The sequence below is a fragment of the Talpa europaea genome (assembly GCF_964194135.1).
Source record: "Talpa europaea genome assembly, chromosome: 11".
Taxonomy (NCBI): Eukaryota; Metazoa; Chordata; class Mammalia; order Eulipotyphla; family Talpidae; genus Talpa; species Talpa europaea.
In genome coordinates, this window is record NC_140078.1 from 96,142,045 (window position 1) to 96,160,869 (window position 18,825).

General features: G+C 48.8%; 1 protein-coding gene across 4 annotated transcripts in view; it reads left to right on the top strand.

Moving 5' to 3' along the window:
* Nucleotides 1-18,825, top strand: part of EEFSEC (eukaryotic elongation factor, selenocysteine-tRNA specific) — a gene marked incomplete at its 3' end in the record, with an annotated part of 196,689 nt that overhangs the window by 64,062 nt on the left and 113,802 nt on the right. For all 4 annotated transcript variants that reach the window (XM_084248424.1, XM_084248426.1, XM_084248425.1 and 1 more), the window contains exon 2: nt 13,064-13,271. In XM_084248424.1, coding sequence (XP_084104550.1) covers nt 13,064-13,271 — 208 coding nt within the window. The remainder of the gene's footprint in view (nt 1-13,063; nt 13,272-18,825) is intronic.

Below are 18,825 nucleotides of genomic sequence, written 5' to 3' on the forward strand. Positions count from 1 at the left end.
GGGCTGGACCCTCCTCCGTGGCAGCAGAAGGCGGGAGTTGGGGCCAGGCACGTGAAGGTCTGTGTCTGAGGCCGGATCAGCCTGTGCTGCCAGTGTGACTTGAGTCTCAGTTACTGCCTGAGTTACTGCCCTGAGTCTCAGTTTCTTCATCTGTAAAATGGACCAGTGAGGACTGGTCCTTTCCCTCTGGGGGTTTGTTCTGGTCTTCTCCCAATGGACGCAGCCCTCGCTGGCCCCTGGGCCCTCTCTCTGCAGCCCCCAGGCCACCTGCGCTTCCTGGCACACAGTCCTGTCCTAGACCCATTCGCCTTAGTCCTTCGACTCCCTTGCTTCCCTTTCTGTCCTCAGCAAGCACTCACCGACCTTTCTGGCATGTGCCACCAAGGACTCGAGAAGAATTAGTTAATTGCTAATGAAGGGGACATTCTAGGTAATTTAAAATACTTAGTTCTCTCTGGCCTCCCCGTTGTTTTTATTCTTCCCATAAATATTTGTTCGGCACCTTCTCTAGGCTGCCAGGAAGGACAGCCAGGCCCCTATCCCAGTAGGTGAGCTGCAGGGGGGCCAGTGAGTCACAGAACAGGGGTGTCCCGGGCAGTGTAGAGACTGTGGGACACCCAGGGAGGGCCACATCATCCAGACCAAGAACATTCGCGAAAATACCTGGGCAGGGGCAGCTAAGCTGACATTTGCAAGCTGAGGTGCTAGGAGAAGGGACAGGATGGGAAGAACGCTTCCGACATGTCTCTGCCGAGGCCCTGGGGTGATAGGGAGCTTGGCTGATGGAGCAGCTGAGCCGGTCAGCGCTGCTGAGCCTGGGGCCTGAGGAATGGATTTGGGGAGATGGGGCAGCTGGATAAGATGGTGGAGGTAGGGACCCGCCCCACCCCCCTTCCGATTCCTTGATGTGAACTCTGGTTTCCCCTCCTGATGGCTGCTCTCTTCACGCAGGTGACATAGCTTTTGGAAACCAGGGCTCTGACCAGCTCCGTGATCTTATGCATGTGATTGATGTGTTCCCTGCACAGTAGGGGTGTCAATTAAAGCTCCTCCCACCCCAGGTATACACCCTTGCATGCTACACTCAGGACATGCTTCGCTCATAGGAACATCAGGGCTGCCTTAATCTCTAGCTGTGAGGACAGCAGAACGGGCGCTCCTTCCTAGTGAAAAGGCCGCGTGCCCCTGACTTGGCGAGGATAGCTTCTGCCCTAGGAAACGCCAGTCTGGTGTTTCTGAGGGTTTCCTGCACTGTTCATCCAGAAAAATCGTTATCTCAGACTTTCTACCTACTGGGAGTATTGAGACTCAGTATGGAAATCTGTGCTTGAACGTGTAGGGAGCAGCCTCGGCGCTTTCACGTGCGTTAGCTCCAGTCCTGCACAGCCCGTGAAGTAAGCGCTGTTCAGCCACCTCCCATTTCACATGGTGCTGCTGTGCCCTGCTTGTCATCTGAGGTGAGGGCCTCAGTCCAGAAAGCTGGGGTGTGGAAAGCTGGTCACTGTGGACAGTCCAGCACTGAAGCGGCCAAGGCCGGGGAGGGAACTTGCTCGTGGCCCAGCAAGGGACAAGGTCTGAGCTGAGGTGGTCTGATGCCAACTCTGCTCTACCCCCTCTGGGGCCTGGGTACCCCAGACAGCCCAGTGTCCTTTTCCTCTGGGACAGCCCCTTTCTGGCACCCCCCTCCCTCCTTACTTCCATCGAGAGCAGGATGGGGGCCAGGAGCAGGCGGGCTCGGGCTGTCAGATGCACATGCTCCGCAGGCCGGTCCTGGCGTGCCTCTGGCTCAGGTAGGTGGTAGCCACGGAGCTGGTGTTTACTGTTTCTTCTGTCTTTCCTTTCTAGAGGAAACTCCCTCTAGAAATCTCACACTGGGGTGCTGTTGGGCCAGTTTTGGCCCCTGGACATGTTTTGTTTAGACCATGCTGTTTAAACATTTTTTTTGAACTGGTTGTCAACATTTAAAAATTGGCAGATTTCATATCATAGTGCAGATTTTTGGCTTCTCTTGAAAAATTGAAAGATCTGGCAACTCCAGGCCCAAATTTCTGTCCGGCCATGTGGCCTGGACCCGACGACTGTCCCCCTCCAGCTGGGACGCTGGAGTGTCCTGTAGTCTCATATCTCAGCTTGCACCTTGTCCACATCACTTACTTGAGGTCCTCACAGGCCCTGCGGATTTTTATGTTTGGGAGCACTGCACCGCACTTTATCCATTCGGGACAGACCCTTGTCCAGCAGAATCTTTTGGTGAGCATGACTGTCCCGAGAACACTGGGAACAATCACTTCCATGATAAAGCACCTACTCTGTGCCCCAGGTTGAGGTTTGCATGCCTTGTCTGCAAGCCCCACGCTGCAAAATGATACCCATTTTGCAGAGTGAGCCGACATTGAGACTGGACCCTCCCTAAGCTCATGCTCTGGCCCTGCTCTGTGGAGCCTGGCCATAACCTCTGCCCTGGAAGCCAGATGGGCCTAGGTTTCCAGTGAACATGTAGCAGAATATTTAGGAATTCTGTGTCTGCTGGAAAGTTCTGCTGTGTAGCTTGGTCAGCATATCCGAATGTTTTTATCCATGTCACCATAAGCTTCTAAGCTCCCCCCCCCCACCCCTATGCCCACCCCTGGCCGAGGCACCCGTGGGCCGTGGATGACCCCCGGGATAGGGGCCTTTCCTGGGTGAGTTTGTGTCGGGTCGCAGAGATCACTGACTGCGAAGTCAGCTCGGGCCTCCCTAGACAGTGCCTCTATAATTTACACCCCCATGTCCACCTCTTACTGTTTTGTCCAGAAGAAGCCCTTGTCTCCATATTTGGTGATTTGTCTGTTCCCCTCCTCCCTCCCCACCAAGGTGTCTGCCAAAATCCTGTATAATTCGTATCATCTCCCAAACTGTTATAGTATATGAGGGCAGAGGATAATTTAGTTATTTTTGAAAAAAGATTCTTAGCAAAAGTAAAAAAGGAGGGGGGAGTTTTCATACTCACTGCATGAAATAGACAATATTTCCTGAAACAGGAGATACGAACCTCAAAGAATTTAAAATAAAACATTCATTTTATTATTTTTTTAAAGAAGGAAAACGAAGGGAAAAAAGTAGAATAGTCAGTCTTTTTATCCTAAGTACAGATGAAATTGATTAAACCTTAAAGACTGGCCTCCGCACACCCGGTTTATTAATTGAAGAATTTCCTCTTACCCAGAATGGGAAGTTCACATTAAAATCGAGCTTGCCCCTGAGTGGCAGTGACACTTGAGAACTGAACATTTTCCACAATCCTATTTTCTCTTCGGTGCTAGAGGAAATCCTAAAATGGTTAAAGGGGGGGAGGGGGCCTGCGCGGGGGAGAGAGAGCAGAAACCGTACATTTTAAGGAAGCCTTCTTTCATTTCCTCGTAAAGCATGAAATCAAATTATAGCTCATGGCCCACAATTATTTTATTTCTACATTTCAAATTCCATTTTCTGCTCCTTTTCACTGCTCTTGAACAGGAGTCGTTCTGTTGTGCAAAGTCAGCTAAAAAGATTACCCCAGATAGACTGCGACACAGTAGCTTAAAGAAGCAAAAAGGCTCGGCTCCCCGTTGGGGTGGAAGCCCGTGGCCCTGCAGGGCCCGCCCCTGCCACCGTCTGGAAGAGGCAGCCCTTTGGCCCCTGACCCGAGGAAGTGTGGACACCTCTGCGACTCCTGGGACGCCTGACCCGCCGCAGCTCCTCTGCCGAGGGGGTGGATGCCGTGATGCCGACCCCAGGGCGGCCCGCGCTGGCGGCAAGGAGGTGGCGGGCGGGTGCCACCGCGCCTGCCCCGCCGGCTGGACGGTCATCCAGTTCTCAGCCAGTCCTTCCCGTTTGGTCGGGGGAGACTGGATGCAGAGGCGGTGTGTCTTCTCCTGGCTCCTCCTAGGCCCTCAGCAGGCAGCAAGCGTTCTCCGGTTCTCATGTAGTGACATTCACCTCATCCGGGTTTTGTAATTTATCTTCATGTTAACTTTGACTTATGGCATGTTTGATGCATTTATTGTCGTATAAAGCTCTTCTTAATATAAATGCATTTGAGTTCCACAAAGTGACTGGAGTCAAACACACGTAAGTAATAGAGGAGGGAGTAACCACGGGGCTGCAGAATCACAAAGATGGAGCACAGATGGGGACCCTGACTTAATTCACGCTCCCTCTTGGAGCCGGACACAAATGTACCTAGATCCTCCAGCCAAGCGCTCTCCAGTCACGTGCCCAGGGGCACACTGGCCTCTTCACCAGCCTGCCTCTCAGGGGGTCCTGTGGATCTTCCTGCGCCCTGACCTTCCTTTGTATGTCCCTCCAACTGGCACATCAGGCCCCAGCCTCTGAGCGGGGCAGCCCCTCGACTTCTGTGTCCCTGGGCCTCATAGGGGTACAGGCTCTGGCACTCCTGGGGTGCCATGGGCTCTGCCGACACTTGGGGCTGGGGCAGTTCAGACCTCCAGTTGGCTGGGGCCGCGACAAATGGTAACTACCTCCTTCCTGTGCTTTTAGAGGGTGAATTGAAATAATGTGCATGGTACCTTCTTAGATGCTCAGTAAATGTTAACGCGGGTCTCCCCCACCCAACTTCCTGACTCTTCAGTCAGCTTATTTTTTTTCATTTAAAATGTCTGAAGTGATTTCAAACTCACAGAAAAGCCTCAGGTAGTACAGAAATTGCCCGTATGCCCTCCCTCTTTGGTTATCTTGGCCGTCTTCGTGTGGGCCTGGCCCCTGCCAGCTACAGGTATGTGGTCACTACAGTGGCATTGGCGAGCAGAAGGACAAAGTGTCATCCACACTTTGTACAACATTCTCTCTGTGCTTTTTACTAGCTGTGTAATAGTCTACCACAAGGATATCCCAACGAGCTTCCCTGCTGATGGGCACTTAGGATGGCCCCAGATTTCTGCTATTGCAAATATGTTTCAAGTGCTTTTTGTATGGGATGTTGCCAGGTCACAGGGTGTGTGCATTTGCTCTTGAATTTGGCCAGAGGCTTTCCATGGAGGCTTTGCCAGCATTTCCTCACACCTGCAGTGATAGGGTGTTTTCAAATGTTATGAGGGACAGTGTGACCTTCTGGGTAAGAGCTTGGACTCTGGAGCCTCATAGGTTGACAGGGAATGCTGGTTCCCCTTTTCTGGTTCTGTGCCCCAGTTTCCTCACCTTAAGTGAGAAAGTGACCAGGGCTTGCAAGCAGAGCTCCAGGAGTGCGCTTCTGTCGTGGGCAGTGCCCGGCAGGGCGAGAACTTACATGTGTCGACTCATTTAATTTTGGTGCGTATTATTTTGTCAGCCCGCCAGGTGAAAACTGGGAGCTCAGTGTAGTTTCATTTTTCTTTTTCTTTTCTTTTAGTTCTGTTTTTGTTATAGGAAGGGTATCTATTATGTGCCTGAGCTGCTTCTACTTCTTTTCTTTGCCCCTGATTCCTTCCTGACATCCCTCCGGCCGCCCCAGTCATTGGACACCCAGACTCACTGTGGGGCCTTTGCCCTGGCCCGTCGCGCTGCCTGGAATGCTCTTCCTCAGATTAAGTGCCGGGCGCTCCTCTCCGAATGCTGGCTCAGCTTTCTCCTTTTCACGGAGACCCGTCCTGACAGCCCGGTTCAGATTGCAGCCCACCTGCCTCCCTTTCGTCCTGAACCATCTTTTTCTGCCTGTTCGTTCCCCCTGGATACTTATCTTCCCCCCTTCTGTGAAATTCATGTATTAGAATGTCTGTGGGTTGCTTCTGGCCTTCCCTCACTGGCCGGTGAGCCCTGCCCGTCCTCTCTCAGAGAGAGGGATAGTCCTCCGTCTGGCCCGGCCGGGCCAGGAGGCCTGGTGAGTAGGTGTGCAGTGCAGGATGGGGTGTGCGCCGAGGCTGCTGCCATTGTGGTGACGCTGCGGTTCTCTTCATGGGCGCTTTGATGAAGGAGCTAGTCCTTGGTGGGTGCTGTGCGGTTTCAGCGTCTCTCCCCAATCTTTGGCCTCTGTCATATTTTTTTCAGGCAGAAATGTTTAGTTTCTGTGCTGTGGGGTTTGTCACTCTTCCCTTTTTTTCTTTTATGAATTTCTGGGTTTTATGTCTTACCTAAGTGTTTCTTACTTTTCAGATTCTAAAAATTGTTTTTCAACTGCAATTTCTTGCAAGTTCTTTTACCAAAAGTTTTATAGTTTTATCTTTAAAACTTTGAGCCCTTTTGGTGGAATATGCAAGCTAGAGATTCAGTTTTGACGTGAGCTAGACAGCCGCCGCTGCGTCCCCGCGGAGTGGGCCCCGTTCACGGGCGTGGACCGGGAGGCCCAGGCGGGCGGCGGCCTTACCCGCTTCGCAGCCAGCACGTCTCCTCACCCCACCCCCCGCCACACTCCGCGCTGCGGGTGTTTTGCACAAGCCTCCAGCATTTATCAGTTTTTGGCTTTTCTTCCTTTTGGCGGGGGGCCAGCCCCTCTGTTTGTCTGCTATCTTGTCCGCGGCTGTTTATTTTTTCCCTCAGTCTCTTACATGGGCTCCCTTTGTTGCTTCCCTGTTCCTCCACTGCTAACATCGCCCTCATTGTTCTTCGCCTGGGCCGCTCTCGTGGGTGATGAATGTCTCGTGGCGCTCTCTCCTGAAGGGCTGTGCCTCAGGTTTGGATGTGTCCGCACAGACCCTGGCAGTTCGCCTTTGCACCTTGTCTGCTCTCCTTCCTCTTTCCGTCCTCGGGGCCTTTCCCACCTGTTCTTTGAGATGCCGTAGGGTTCCCAGGAGACTCAGGAATGCAGTGCTCTGGCCAAGAGGCAGCTGGCAATAGAAAAAGCAGAAATGTTGAAGTCAGACAGCCCCGGGTTTTAGCTCTGCCCCTCCTGTTTACTGTGTGTGACCAGACCTTAGATTTCTCTTTATTAAAGTGGGAGTGTCTCCTTTTCAACTTGGGGAGGGTGAGAGCTAACGCCTGTCAAGCAGAAGTCCTGTTAGGAACCAGGTTGGTAGCATAAACACCGGGATATGAGGCAATAGGGAGTCGTGGGGACCAGGGTAAAATTGGGACTGTACAGCTGTTCTTTGCTGCTCAGCCATATTGGATGCAGGCCTGGTGTTGCCATAGCTGCCGATTTGTAAAGATTTGTATGTGATGTCTTTTGAACTGTAGATGCTGGCAGTGCATTCATATTCTCAGGGCACCGTGCAACTAAACAGTGCTCTCTCTAGAGCCTGCTGCATCTTTACTTGTTAGTTTGCAACCAGCGGTGTGAAGTTTGGAGCCAGGAGTTGGCACCAATCCTGCTGCAGTTCCGTGATTGTGGTCACTACTTTTGGGTTTCTTGTCTGTTGAGCAGCATTCTCGTTCTGTGGGACGCTAGGTCAGCTCCACTCCTGTTTGTTGCCTGCAGTATTTGGAATGCCTGAAAATTCTGCTGTTCCATCTGGTGTAGTGCATCATTGACCCAGAGAGCAGGAAGCTGAGGTTTTGTTGTTAATATGTTGGGGGCCATGACAACTTCGGTAAGATGTCCCGCCCTCCTTGCCAGGGTCTCCTACCAGGGTTTGTCCCAGCTGGCCTGGTGGAATTCAGTAGGATGCTTATGGGGGAGCCGGCCTTTGCAGTCTGGGTTAGAACGATAAGGGTTTCTTGCCCATTGGCAGACACAGTGCTCCAGACTGTTGACTGGCCCCTTCCACCAAGTCCTGTGTGGGGCTCATTGGTGCTGCTGGATTTGGGGAGGTATTGTTAGTGCTTGTTACCCACTGCTGTTTAAACCCTTCCCCCTTCTCCTGCTCTTCTAAAGGGCATGGATCTTCTATGTAGTCGAGAGTCATAGGGAAAGCGATAGTTACTTTCCAGGCTCTTACTGTGTTGGACTTCCAAACATTAACACTGAAAGCTCGCAGTTATGGAGCTCTTAGCATCTGCCAAGTGCTGCACCTTAAGGTGTTATCTCTGGCACTAACATGAATAGAAGATTTCAGACTCTGGGAGATCCAGAGGTGCATGTGCCTGAGGCTACACAGCTGCCAGGGGTGGAGCGGGGCCTCGGCTTGCGCCTGGCTGCTTCCTCTGCTTCCCTGGGCCCTGGCACTGGAATGTGCCTCCTGACCGGCTGCCACAGTCTTCCTGCTGTGTGGCGTTTCCCTTCTCCGTGGATTTCCTTGCTCACGTGCCCCAGATCAGAATATACCAGCCCTCTGGCCTCTCTCTCGTGTATCCACGCCTGCGACTTCAGCTGGGTCAGTGGAAGCTGAAATGGAGTTATTGTCCCTGTTTTTCAGATGAGGAGCGGAGTGGGAGCATGGGGAGGGCAGGCAGCTTAGGAAACGTTCTACCATCTGAGGCTGCTCATGAAAACCACTGTCTGATCAGGACCAGGGTTAGTGTCCCTGGAGCCTCCTCCCGGCCCCATTGGAGGGTGTGGGCCTGGCCAGGGCCTCTAGCCTGTGGGACTCAGAGCACCTCCTGCGGACTTGAAGTGACGGTGGGTGGTGGTGGCGCAGCGGCCAGGGGGTGTGTTGTTCTCCAGGCGCAGGGGCAGGACCTGAAGAGGGTCAGGAGAGGGCTGGCCGGGTGCCTGGGCCGGGGGTGTTGTGTGCTGGGCCCAGATTACCATTGGCCTCCTCTCACCTCCCGCTGCCCTCACTTGGTCAGTGACCTTAGTTCTTTGTGCGCTTGTGTCTTCCCGGGGCTGCCTGGACCAGGGAGAGCAGCAGGCTGAGCACTTAAAATGTAGAAGTGCAGTTCCCGCTTACTAAGGGCCAGGGGGCCATGCGTCCTGATTCCCCCAACTTTTTGTTGTGGGCATCTTGGTTTAGATTCTGATTTACAGGGGAGGACATCTGGGAGCTCTGTGATTTGAATGCCTGGCCAAGTGCCCCTCCGCGCTGTTCTTCTTCCCACTTGTGGCCCTTGGTTCCTGCCTGTAAAATGGCCCTCTTTCCTAAGCCCCTTCTGTTTCCAGATGCTCAGTTGTGTGTTGCCAGGGCAGGACAGACTGGTGCACAGCCCCGCACTTTTCTAGACCAGGAGGAATTTGAGAGGGAAACACCAGGGTTACTTGACTTCAGGAACAGTATGCAGAGAGAGGAAAAACAAAATGCCCAAAGCCGATGCGCACACGAATGAACTCTCCTTTGGTGTGGAATGGCCTGGCATGATCCAAGTCCTGACCCTTCCTGGCAGAGTCAGGGCTGAGCCTGCATCAGAGTCAGACTGGGGCTCAGTTCATGCTCTGGCTGCATGGCTTGGGATAAGTCATTTAACCTGCCTTAGTTCTTTTTGCCCATAAAATTGGGAGGCAGCAAATCCTTGGAATAAAGGAGCACACATAGCAGCAGTCATGATGGCGACTTGGGACTGCTGGGCTGCTTGCCCTGACCCCAGAGAACTGCAGTCTGAGGGAGGCCTCTGACACCCACCCCACTGTCCTGCAGCACCCACAAGGGGCTGGTGTGTAAGCCCACACACATGTGCACAGTAGGCATTTTATTGGACATTAGCTCTTGCTGCTCGGGGATGCAGGGTGCTGTCGTGGAGAAGTTGATGGGCCCGAGTTTGCATCTCTCCAACTGAGTGCTTGCTCCTTGCCTTGACTTGGTTACCTCTGCTTTCCGAGCCTTTGCTTTCTCATCCGCGATACCCACATTGCAGAGCCGCGTTGCAGTAAAATGAGATGAAGATAGGCAGACCACTGCTGTGCGTGCCCCAGTGGGAGCCGGTGAAGGAAGCAGTCACGCCAGCCCAGTGGCTGAGGAGTTCTGCATCTGGGGCTCTGCTCTGAGTTCTCTGCTGATGTTAGTCCCCGAGTCTGCCCTGCAGTCCAGCAGTTAGGCCCAGGGTGGTGCCCATGAAGATAGGGACCGAGGCAAGAGACGGGACCCAGGCAAGCAGAGACTCATGTATTTCCAAATGATCGTAATGGTAACAGGGTATAATTTGCTTCTGCACATTTATGTTGTTGATAACAATGTATTCACATTGTGTGGTGGACATTTAATAAATCACCAGCTAAAAATAATTTTTCTTTATTTGAAATCTAATATTATTTTCTTTTTTTTCTTTTTTTACAATGTCCATAGCTTTTGATTAAGAATCAAATGTTGAATAAACATCTGATTTTGTGGTTCCTAAAATATGTTTAAATTTTTATGTTTGGTTTATTCAGCTGAAACTTTTTTTCTGAATACACATTTTCCCCTTCAATTTGAGAAGGAAAATAAATTAAACTTTATTTATAAATTACTTATACTTTGTTAAATGCTGACCTTTATAAATTTTTCTTTTTTCTTGTTGACATGATTAAGATAAATAATCTACAGAATTGGCAGTTGTGATATTTAAAGGTACTAAGAAACTGTAACCCTCTTATAATTGTTCTGCAAACCTTTAAAGGATTCTGTAGTCAGTACAACTAGATGAAAAGCTCTGATAGACTGAAAAATATAGAGGGTCGTTTGTAAGCAGCCAGTTTTTGACTTGTGTTTCCCACCCACTCTCTCGCTCTGTCCCTCTAGTTTCAGAATGATTTCCTACAGGGGGTTCGTGGGAATTGGGAAGGACACTGTTTGATTCATTCTGTGGAAATACTGGGGATTTTGAAAAAGACAAGACGGGCCAGCATGTCACTTCCTGTCGCCTGATCAAAAGTTTGATGAAGAATCGAGAGTCACTGGGAGCTGCTGCCAGTCAGCGGGCAGTTGCCTGACGCTGACCCCGGGTTGCCAGCAGTGCCCTCCTTGTCCACGGGGCCAGCCAAGTCGCTGTGACCTCCGGTTTCCTTAGAAGTGCCTGGTGTTGGCTGCATTGCAGTGGGCCTGCGCGGGAACCCAGCCCTTTTGGAGCAGAGCCGTGTGCTCCCTGCAACAAAGGCTGCTTGTAGATGCTGGGGTAAGGCCGCAGAGGAAATCCCCAGGAGCTCTGTTTGGGTCCGGTCTGCACTTAGGTTCCTGGGTCTGTCAGTGCAGTGTCACGTCCATGCCGGGATCTCAGCGGGCATTAGAAGTGAATGGGCTGAATATGTGGACTCCACAAGTCCTTCCCCTGCAGCCACGGGGCCGAGACCGGGCACCCCTGGGGAGTTTTATACGCCAATGGGAAATTGAATCTCAGAGAAAAGGAATAGATTCTTGGTTAATAAAGCAGACGAGGTGGGGGAGCTATTGTTTGCTCTGTTCACTCCAACAAAGATTGATTAAGCTGTGCCCGAGCTGGGTCTTGTGCTGGTTGCTGAATGCAGATTGAAGACCCAGGCCTTGTGTGTGGGCTCTCAGCGTGGCGGGCTTTGGGGGGTGGTGATTGGGCAGGGAGACGGAAAGTGAGGGAGGTCTGAGCAGGGGTTCCGGGCTGAGAGGACATGGAACCAGGGCAAGGCAGTGACGGGTTAACAATTAGCCTGGGTGTCTTGACCCTCATGCATGGTGGGTAGGGGGTTGTGGGAGAGGGGAGGCTGGAGAGGGGCTGGGTCCACATTGGGAAGGACAGGCCAAGTGGCATATGGGTCAGAACAGGCACCAGCTTCCAGATACCCTCTCTGCACATATTTGCTGTGTGCCCAAGGACTATCACCTGGCTTCCCTGGGCCTGGTTGCCCCGTCTGCGAAGGTGGGTCACTAATACTTAGGGAATGATGTTGAAGTTCTAGAGAAGGTCAGGTGGATGGAATTACTCTCGAAAGTCTTAAGTAACCAGCGGGGAGAATAACCTTGACTCAATGGGCCCAGTTTTGTTCACCAGAGTGGGGGGCCCACTGGGCCTGGTGCCAGAACTCAGTCTTTGAGGGAAAACAACAGGTCGGGGATTCCCCGGGGCTTCTCCTTCAGGCTTCATCCCAGCCTGACTGCAGAGCAGGCTGCCTGGCCCTGTGACCAGCGGCAGGTTTGCTTGTGGCTGGGAGGAGCGGGGGAGAAGGTGAGTGACATCTTCTGTTTCTCCTGGAGGTGGTCAGCATGGCTAGGACACCTCCCGGGAGAGCAGGCAGAAGCCCACAGAGGTGGTGGCCTGTGTGCCAGCTGGCTGCGTGATCTAGAGCAGGTGACCCCGTGACTCTGAGTCTTACCTTCGTCGTCGGGAGCACTGGGTGGTGGAGATGAAGTGGCACAACGAGTGTGCCAGCGAGAAAACCCTTCCGCTTGCCTTCCCACCTCCCCCACAGGAGGGGCAGCTCAGGAGCATCACACACAAACAGTCCTCCTCTGTCTCTCTGTGACTGTGATTTGGTCCTGAAAACCCCTCGTGGGGCAAGGGAGAAAACATTTGCATATTCTTGTGTCCTCAATATCATATCTTTTTTGGAGTGAAACGACTTTAAAACCCATGAAAAGGACAGTCACTTCGCTGACATTCGTCTTCCGAGCGTGACTTACCTCAGTTTACCTTCACCAAATTCTCTAACTTGCCCACCTGCTGTTCAGCCCAGGTGTGGCTGTGCATTCAGGCCGCTGTCACAAGCAGGTGCCCGTGTGCACACACGTCCGTATATATCCACACATGCATACTCATGCACACACATGCATGGTGCTCAGCATTGATGTAGCTGAACATTGGGTTCCCTTAATCCTAGAAAGAACAGGAGCCCCCCAGTCTGAGCAGACTGGACAAAAGAAGTGAGCGACACCATCCAGTGAAGTGAGAGGGCTAGGATGAAGCACATGTGCTGTGAGGAGACCCCAGGATCCATGTCTTTATCGCCTCTTTCTTAACAAGGGCAACTCTCTCAGCTTTTGCCAGCTTTATCCCACTTGGGCATTTTCTTCCCACATAGGTGGAATGAAAACCTCAGGACTGGTGTGATACAAAGACTGGGGTTTGCAGTTACCCATTCCTGCTGCTGTGAGCCAGTGCTCTGTCTTTTGTAGACCTCAGTTTCCTCATTTCCAATGTGGCAACAAGCCTGTCTCTCATGGTGGTTAGGAGGCTTCAGTGCTATCACTTATGTTGAAGCACCTAGACTGTGACCTGGTACGAGGAGGTGTGTTTACTGCCTGCTCTGCCTGCTTTCATCTGAGTATTTTAATATGGCCAGTTTTGTTCCCCTGGGCCATCAGGCAATTTTTTGCAGAGTTCATCTTTCCCCTTTTTAATTCTTCTTCTCTCCCCTCAGGGGCCCAGATCATTGATCTGATGATGCTGGTTATTGATGTGACCAAAGGAATGCAGACACAGTCAGCGGAGTGCCTTGTGATTGGGCAGATCGCCTGCCAGAAGCTGGTCGTGGTGCTGAACAAAACAGACCTCTTAGCTGAAGGGAAGAGACAGGCAGCGATTGATAAAATGACCAAGAAAATGCTGAAGACCCTTGAAAACACCAAGTAGGTATCTAAGAGAGGAACATTCGTGACAGGCATGGGGGGCACACTCCAATTCACGAGCTTGAGTCAGGCAGGCAGGTGTCAGCCTCCGTCCTAGGAGGTGGGATCTTGGTGCTGATGCCAGAGGCCAAAGAGTACAGAAACGTAAAGAAAGCTTTTCAGGAAGTTTCCTAACATGAGCAGTGGGGTCATCTGCATGTTGTTCAGAAACCCAGGCTGCCACCATCTTGTTGCCCCTGCATTGTAGGGTGTGTCTTATCTGGGTAGTCAAAGAGGGGCATGGGCCTAGCCCTGGAAGAGGCACACCCTCTTCCCATTCATCCTGAGGGTGAGGACTCAGTCCAATCTGTTAATCTTGGCCATGGCTCAGTGCAAGAGAGTCCGGAAGTGTGTCCCTGTAGCTTCTACTTAGCTCAACTCAATCATTGAAAGGGGGAAATGAGTTTTGGTGGGAGACTGGATGTTTCTGTCACAGAAGCTTGTAACACTGAATGGTTGGGTGGATGGGAGGATGGGTAAATGGGTGGGTAGGGGGGTGGATGGATGGGTAGGTGGGTGGGTAGTGGATAGGGGTGGGTGGGTCATGGATGGATGGATGGGTGGGTGGGTAGATGGGCGGGTGGGTGGGTAGTAGATTGCTGGATGGATGGGTGACTGGGTGAGTGGATGGATGGATGACTGGGTGGGTGGGTGGGTGGGTGGATATTGCTGTTGGAGGGAAGACTGGGGAAGGCCAGATCATGAAGGACCTTTGTAGTATCTCAAGCTGAGGAGTTGAAGTTTCATCTTTTGTAAAGTAGGGATTTGTTAAAGAGTTTTGCGCATGGGGTTGACTGAAAGAAGCTTTCCCATCCAGAGGTGGCTGACTGTGGATAGAAGGATATCTTGGAGATGAAGATCCAGAAGGGAGCGGAGACAGGAAGAGGCGCAAGGCTCTGAGTTGAGGCAGTGGAGGGTGACCCAGGGAGATCCTGAACTGGAGAATCAACAGGCCTCGTCAAGCCATTGGCTCGGCTGTAATCAGCACACCTGCGAGGTGTCATCCACGGGGCCAGAAAAGGGGCAGTGCCACTGGACAGGGAGGGGCGTGGGGACCGTGGCACAGAGAGCCACCTGGCTGCTCAGGCGGCCTCGGGAATGACTTATTCTGTCATGGTCTAGAAAATGAGAAAATGTCCTTGTTGAGCATACAGTGTTGGCAAACCTCATTGTTTCATCAATTCCTCGCTTCCTGTCTGGGCCAGTGCCTTTTGATCAATACTAAATAGCGGTCACTGGGAGACAGCGATGCTTCCTCTTTGCTATGCAGCCCCAGACAATATCCTGCTACTTCCACCTCTCCTTCTCCTGCCTGTGGAGGGCAAGCAAGTAGAGAGTGTTTTTGTTTCCCTGTCATAAAGATTGATATGCCTTCCCATTTATGATTTTTTTTTCAGATCCAACACCTGCAGCTCTCCCTCAGAATTCTCAAGTTGGTTAAATTAAAGCTCCAGCCCTGTGAATGGGCCAAATATGTCATAAAAGATTTCCTAGCGCTGCCTTTTGTTAGCAAAATTCATCAATCCGATAAAATCGACACATTTAGATAAGTGTTGCATAAGAATTCAGACTTTGTTATTCCCAACGGAAGTGGATATGAGACTGTAAAAAGGAAGATAAAAAATTATATCTTCTTTTTAGTGAGTTATTTGATCTCCCTGCCGTTTTATTTACTTGTCAGAAAGGGGAGAACAGGTCCTTTGGACTCCTGCATAAAACCCAGTACAATGTCACTGTCTATATAAAGGGGACCTTCTGGGAAAGCTTTAGGTGCTTCTAATGGTATCTTGATATTAACTATTTAGGTTAGTTAGATTTAAGAAACAGTCTCACTTGTATGTTTAAATTACTATTCCTCTTTTAAGTTGTTGGTTGAAGGACAAATTATGGGCTTTAATCATCATACTTCCAGAGGAAATTGCCCTTCTGGGGGGCTTTGGGGCGCCTCTCCTCCCCTCACTCGGTACCCAGGGACTGGGAGAGAAGCAGATAAAGAAAGGGCCGGTCCCTGGACTGGAGGTAGGCGTCCCATGGGCCCGAGGCCAGCCAAGTGGGGTGGCCTGGCAAGAGAACATTATGCCTCCGTGCAGTGAAGGACTTCTTTAAATCATTTTAGGGGACTGTTTTCTTAAGGTCCTTTTTGGGGTAAGTCCTTTGTAAATGCTCTTTCCTCTAGAAAGAAAGAATTTGAACCAGTGAACTCTGTACCTATCAAAACCTATAAAGTGTTAAATACATAAAATAATTTTTTTTTCTATCCAAAGAGTAATTGAAAGAAAATTTGGAATATAGAGAGAGGAGGTTGAAGAAAGACAAGAGGAGACCACCCAAAGATTTCTTTTCTCAAAATAGCAGCTGCTGACATTTTGGTTTGTTTCATTCCTTTTTATTATGTTCATATTGCCCCCCCATTTCCTCCACATTAAAAAATTATAATAAAATAATATTTAGTATTTTAGCCATTTGTAATTGTACAATTCAATGGCATCAAGTACACACACAGAGCTGGGACCGTTGTCTGTACCTAGTGTTTTATGATCTCCCGTTACACAGCAGCTCTCCTTACCTCACCCCTCCCTCAGCCCTGCCACCTCTGTTCTGCTTCCTCTCGAGCAATTGCCTATTCTAGGTGCCTTCTATAAATGGATTCGGACTATATTCAGCCTTCAGAATCTGGCCTGTTCCAGATTCTTCTTTCAAGGTCCATCCGTGCTGAGCATGTGCCAGAGTCTTGCTCCTTTTTATAGCTGAATAGTATCCTATGGTGTGTATAGACACATGTAAAAAATGCATTCATCTGTTGATGGTACTTGGGGTGTTTCCTTTTAGTTACTGTGAATAATAGATATTTGGTCGACAAACACCTATTCAGATCCCTGCTGTCGTTTCCTGGGGTGTATTCCTAGAAGTAGAATTACGGGGTCACGTGGTAAATGAGTCTGTGTTTAACTTTTCAAGGAACCACCAAACTGTTTCCTGCACCATTTTACATTCCCATCAACAATGTGTCAGGGCTTTTCCACATCATCACCAACTACTCTTACATATATATATTAAAATATATATTTATATTTTAATAGTTATTCTAGTTAGTACGTATGAAGTGGTATCTTCATTTTTGTTTATTTTTCTTATTTTTTAAAGTTACTCGAATACATATGAAGTACTATTTTATTGTGGATTTGACTTGCATTTCCCTAATGACTAGTGATGGTGAGCATCTTTTCATGTGTTTATTGGCCATCTGTATAGCTTTTTTTTTTAAGATTTATTTATTTATTTGTACAAGCACTGGGTACAGTCAGAAGCGCAGGAGGGTGAGAGGATTCACCAGAGCCAGACCAGGGAACAGAATAGGCAGAAGGACCGAAGTACATTGCTGAGGGGAGCAGTGGGTGCGGCAGGAGGGGTCTGCGCGCCATGTGGCATCCTTGCCGGTGGCCGGGGATCGAACCTGCGCTGCAAAGGCTGCGGGCAGCTTCGCAGCCCAGCGCTCAACCGCTGCGCCACCAGGGGAGGTCCTATATAGCTTTTTTTTTAAGGACTGCCTGGTCAAGTCCTTTGTCCATTTTTAAAATTTGGTTGTTTTTGTTGCTGAGTTGTAGGAGTTCTTTATATACTCTGTACTTTAATCCCATGTCAGATCTATGAGTCACAAATGTTTTCTCCTGTTCTGTGGGTCGTCATTTCACTTAATTGATAGTGTCCTTTGATGCCTGAGTCTTTAATCTTGAGAAATTCAATTTATATTTTTTCTTTTGTTGGCTATGCTTTAGTGTCATATCCATGAAATTTGTTGCCAAATCCAATGTCATAAAGGGTTTCCTTGATGTTGTTTTTTCCCCTAAGAATTTTATAGTGCTAGATTTTAAGTTTCAGTCTGGGTCTATTTTGAATTAATTTTTACATCATATGGTACAAGTTAAGGGTCCAGTGTCTTTTTTTTTTTGTATATGGAGATTCAGTTTTCCAGCATTGTCTGTTGAAAAGACTGTCCCTTCCCCCTGTACCTTTGTCAAAAATCAGTTGACTGTAGATGTGATGGTTTATTTCTGGACTCTCCTGTCCCATTGGTCTATGTGCCTGTCCTTATGTTGGTACCATACTGCTTTGTTTACTGTGCCTTTGTAGTAACTTTCAAAGTCATGAGATAGGAATGCTCCCATCTTTATGTTTCATTTTCAACATTATTTTGGCTATTTGGGTCTCCTTGCAAATCCATATGAATTTGAGCACCTGTTTTTCTGTTTCTGCAAATACAGTCGTTGGAATTTTGTTTGAGATTACATTGAATCAGTAGATTGCTTTGGGAGTATGGACATCTTAACAGTATTAAGTCTTCTGATCCACAAACATGTATTTCTATTTATTTAGCTCTTTAATTTCTTTCATTAGTGTTTTGTAGTTTTAAGTAGATAAGTCTTTGACTTCACTGGTTTGCTTTATTCCTGAATAGTTCATTCTTTTAGATTATATTATAAATATTAGATGTAATATATATACTCTCAGAATATATAACAAATGGAATTGATTTTTTAATTTTCTTTTCAGATTTGGTTGCTAGTGTATAGAAACACAACTGAATTTTGTGTGTTCTTCTTGTACCCTGCAACTTCTCTACATTCACTACCCCCCTTTTAAATATATATAGTTGACCTTTAACAATATAGGGGTTTCAACCACTTGTGCAGTTGAAAATCAATATATAATTTTGACTTCCCAAGCCTTTACTAATCACCCACTGTTGGTCAGAAGCCCTACCTATAACACAGTCAATTCACAAATATTTTGTGTGTTGTATATGTTATATGCTGTATCCTTATAGTAAAGTGAGCTAGAGAAAAGGTTGTTAAGATAATGATAAGGAAGGGAAAATATATTTACAGTATGTCTTTATCCATACTGTAAGCTTATGTCATCTGTTTGCAAGATGAATCATCTATCAGTACCTGCATGAATATTGTCTCATAGGATACAAAACACTGTCGATGTTATACAGTGTCACTCATACGGGGCCTCAAGAATGAAAGATAATGTGAAAGAGAAATTCATATTTATTTACAGGCATAACAATTAATGCTTTAATATTTATTGAAAACTGTCCACATACAAGTAGACCTGCATACTTCAAGCCCCTGTTGTTGGCAGGTCAGCTATAATTGTAATCATGAGATATGTACATTTTTGATTTGTGCTTTTATTGCTTAACATTTTATGTCGCTGTTCTTTATGTAACCATCACTCCATTGTTGACTGTTTGACTAGTTTGCATTTTCCTTCTTATAAACAAATAACCCTGGGTGAACACCTTTGTCATTAAACTTTGTATTTTCAGCTTTTCCTCATGAGAGACTCCCAGATGTGGCATTACTGGATTAAAGGGCACATATACTTTCTAACCCCTGGTATGTTGCCATGTTCTTTTCCAAAAATGTTGGTATGCTTTTACACAGTTGTCAGCAGCTAGCACTGCAAACATATTTAACACAGCAAACGATTTAAAAATATATTTGAA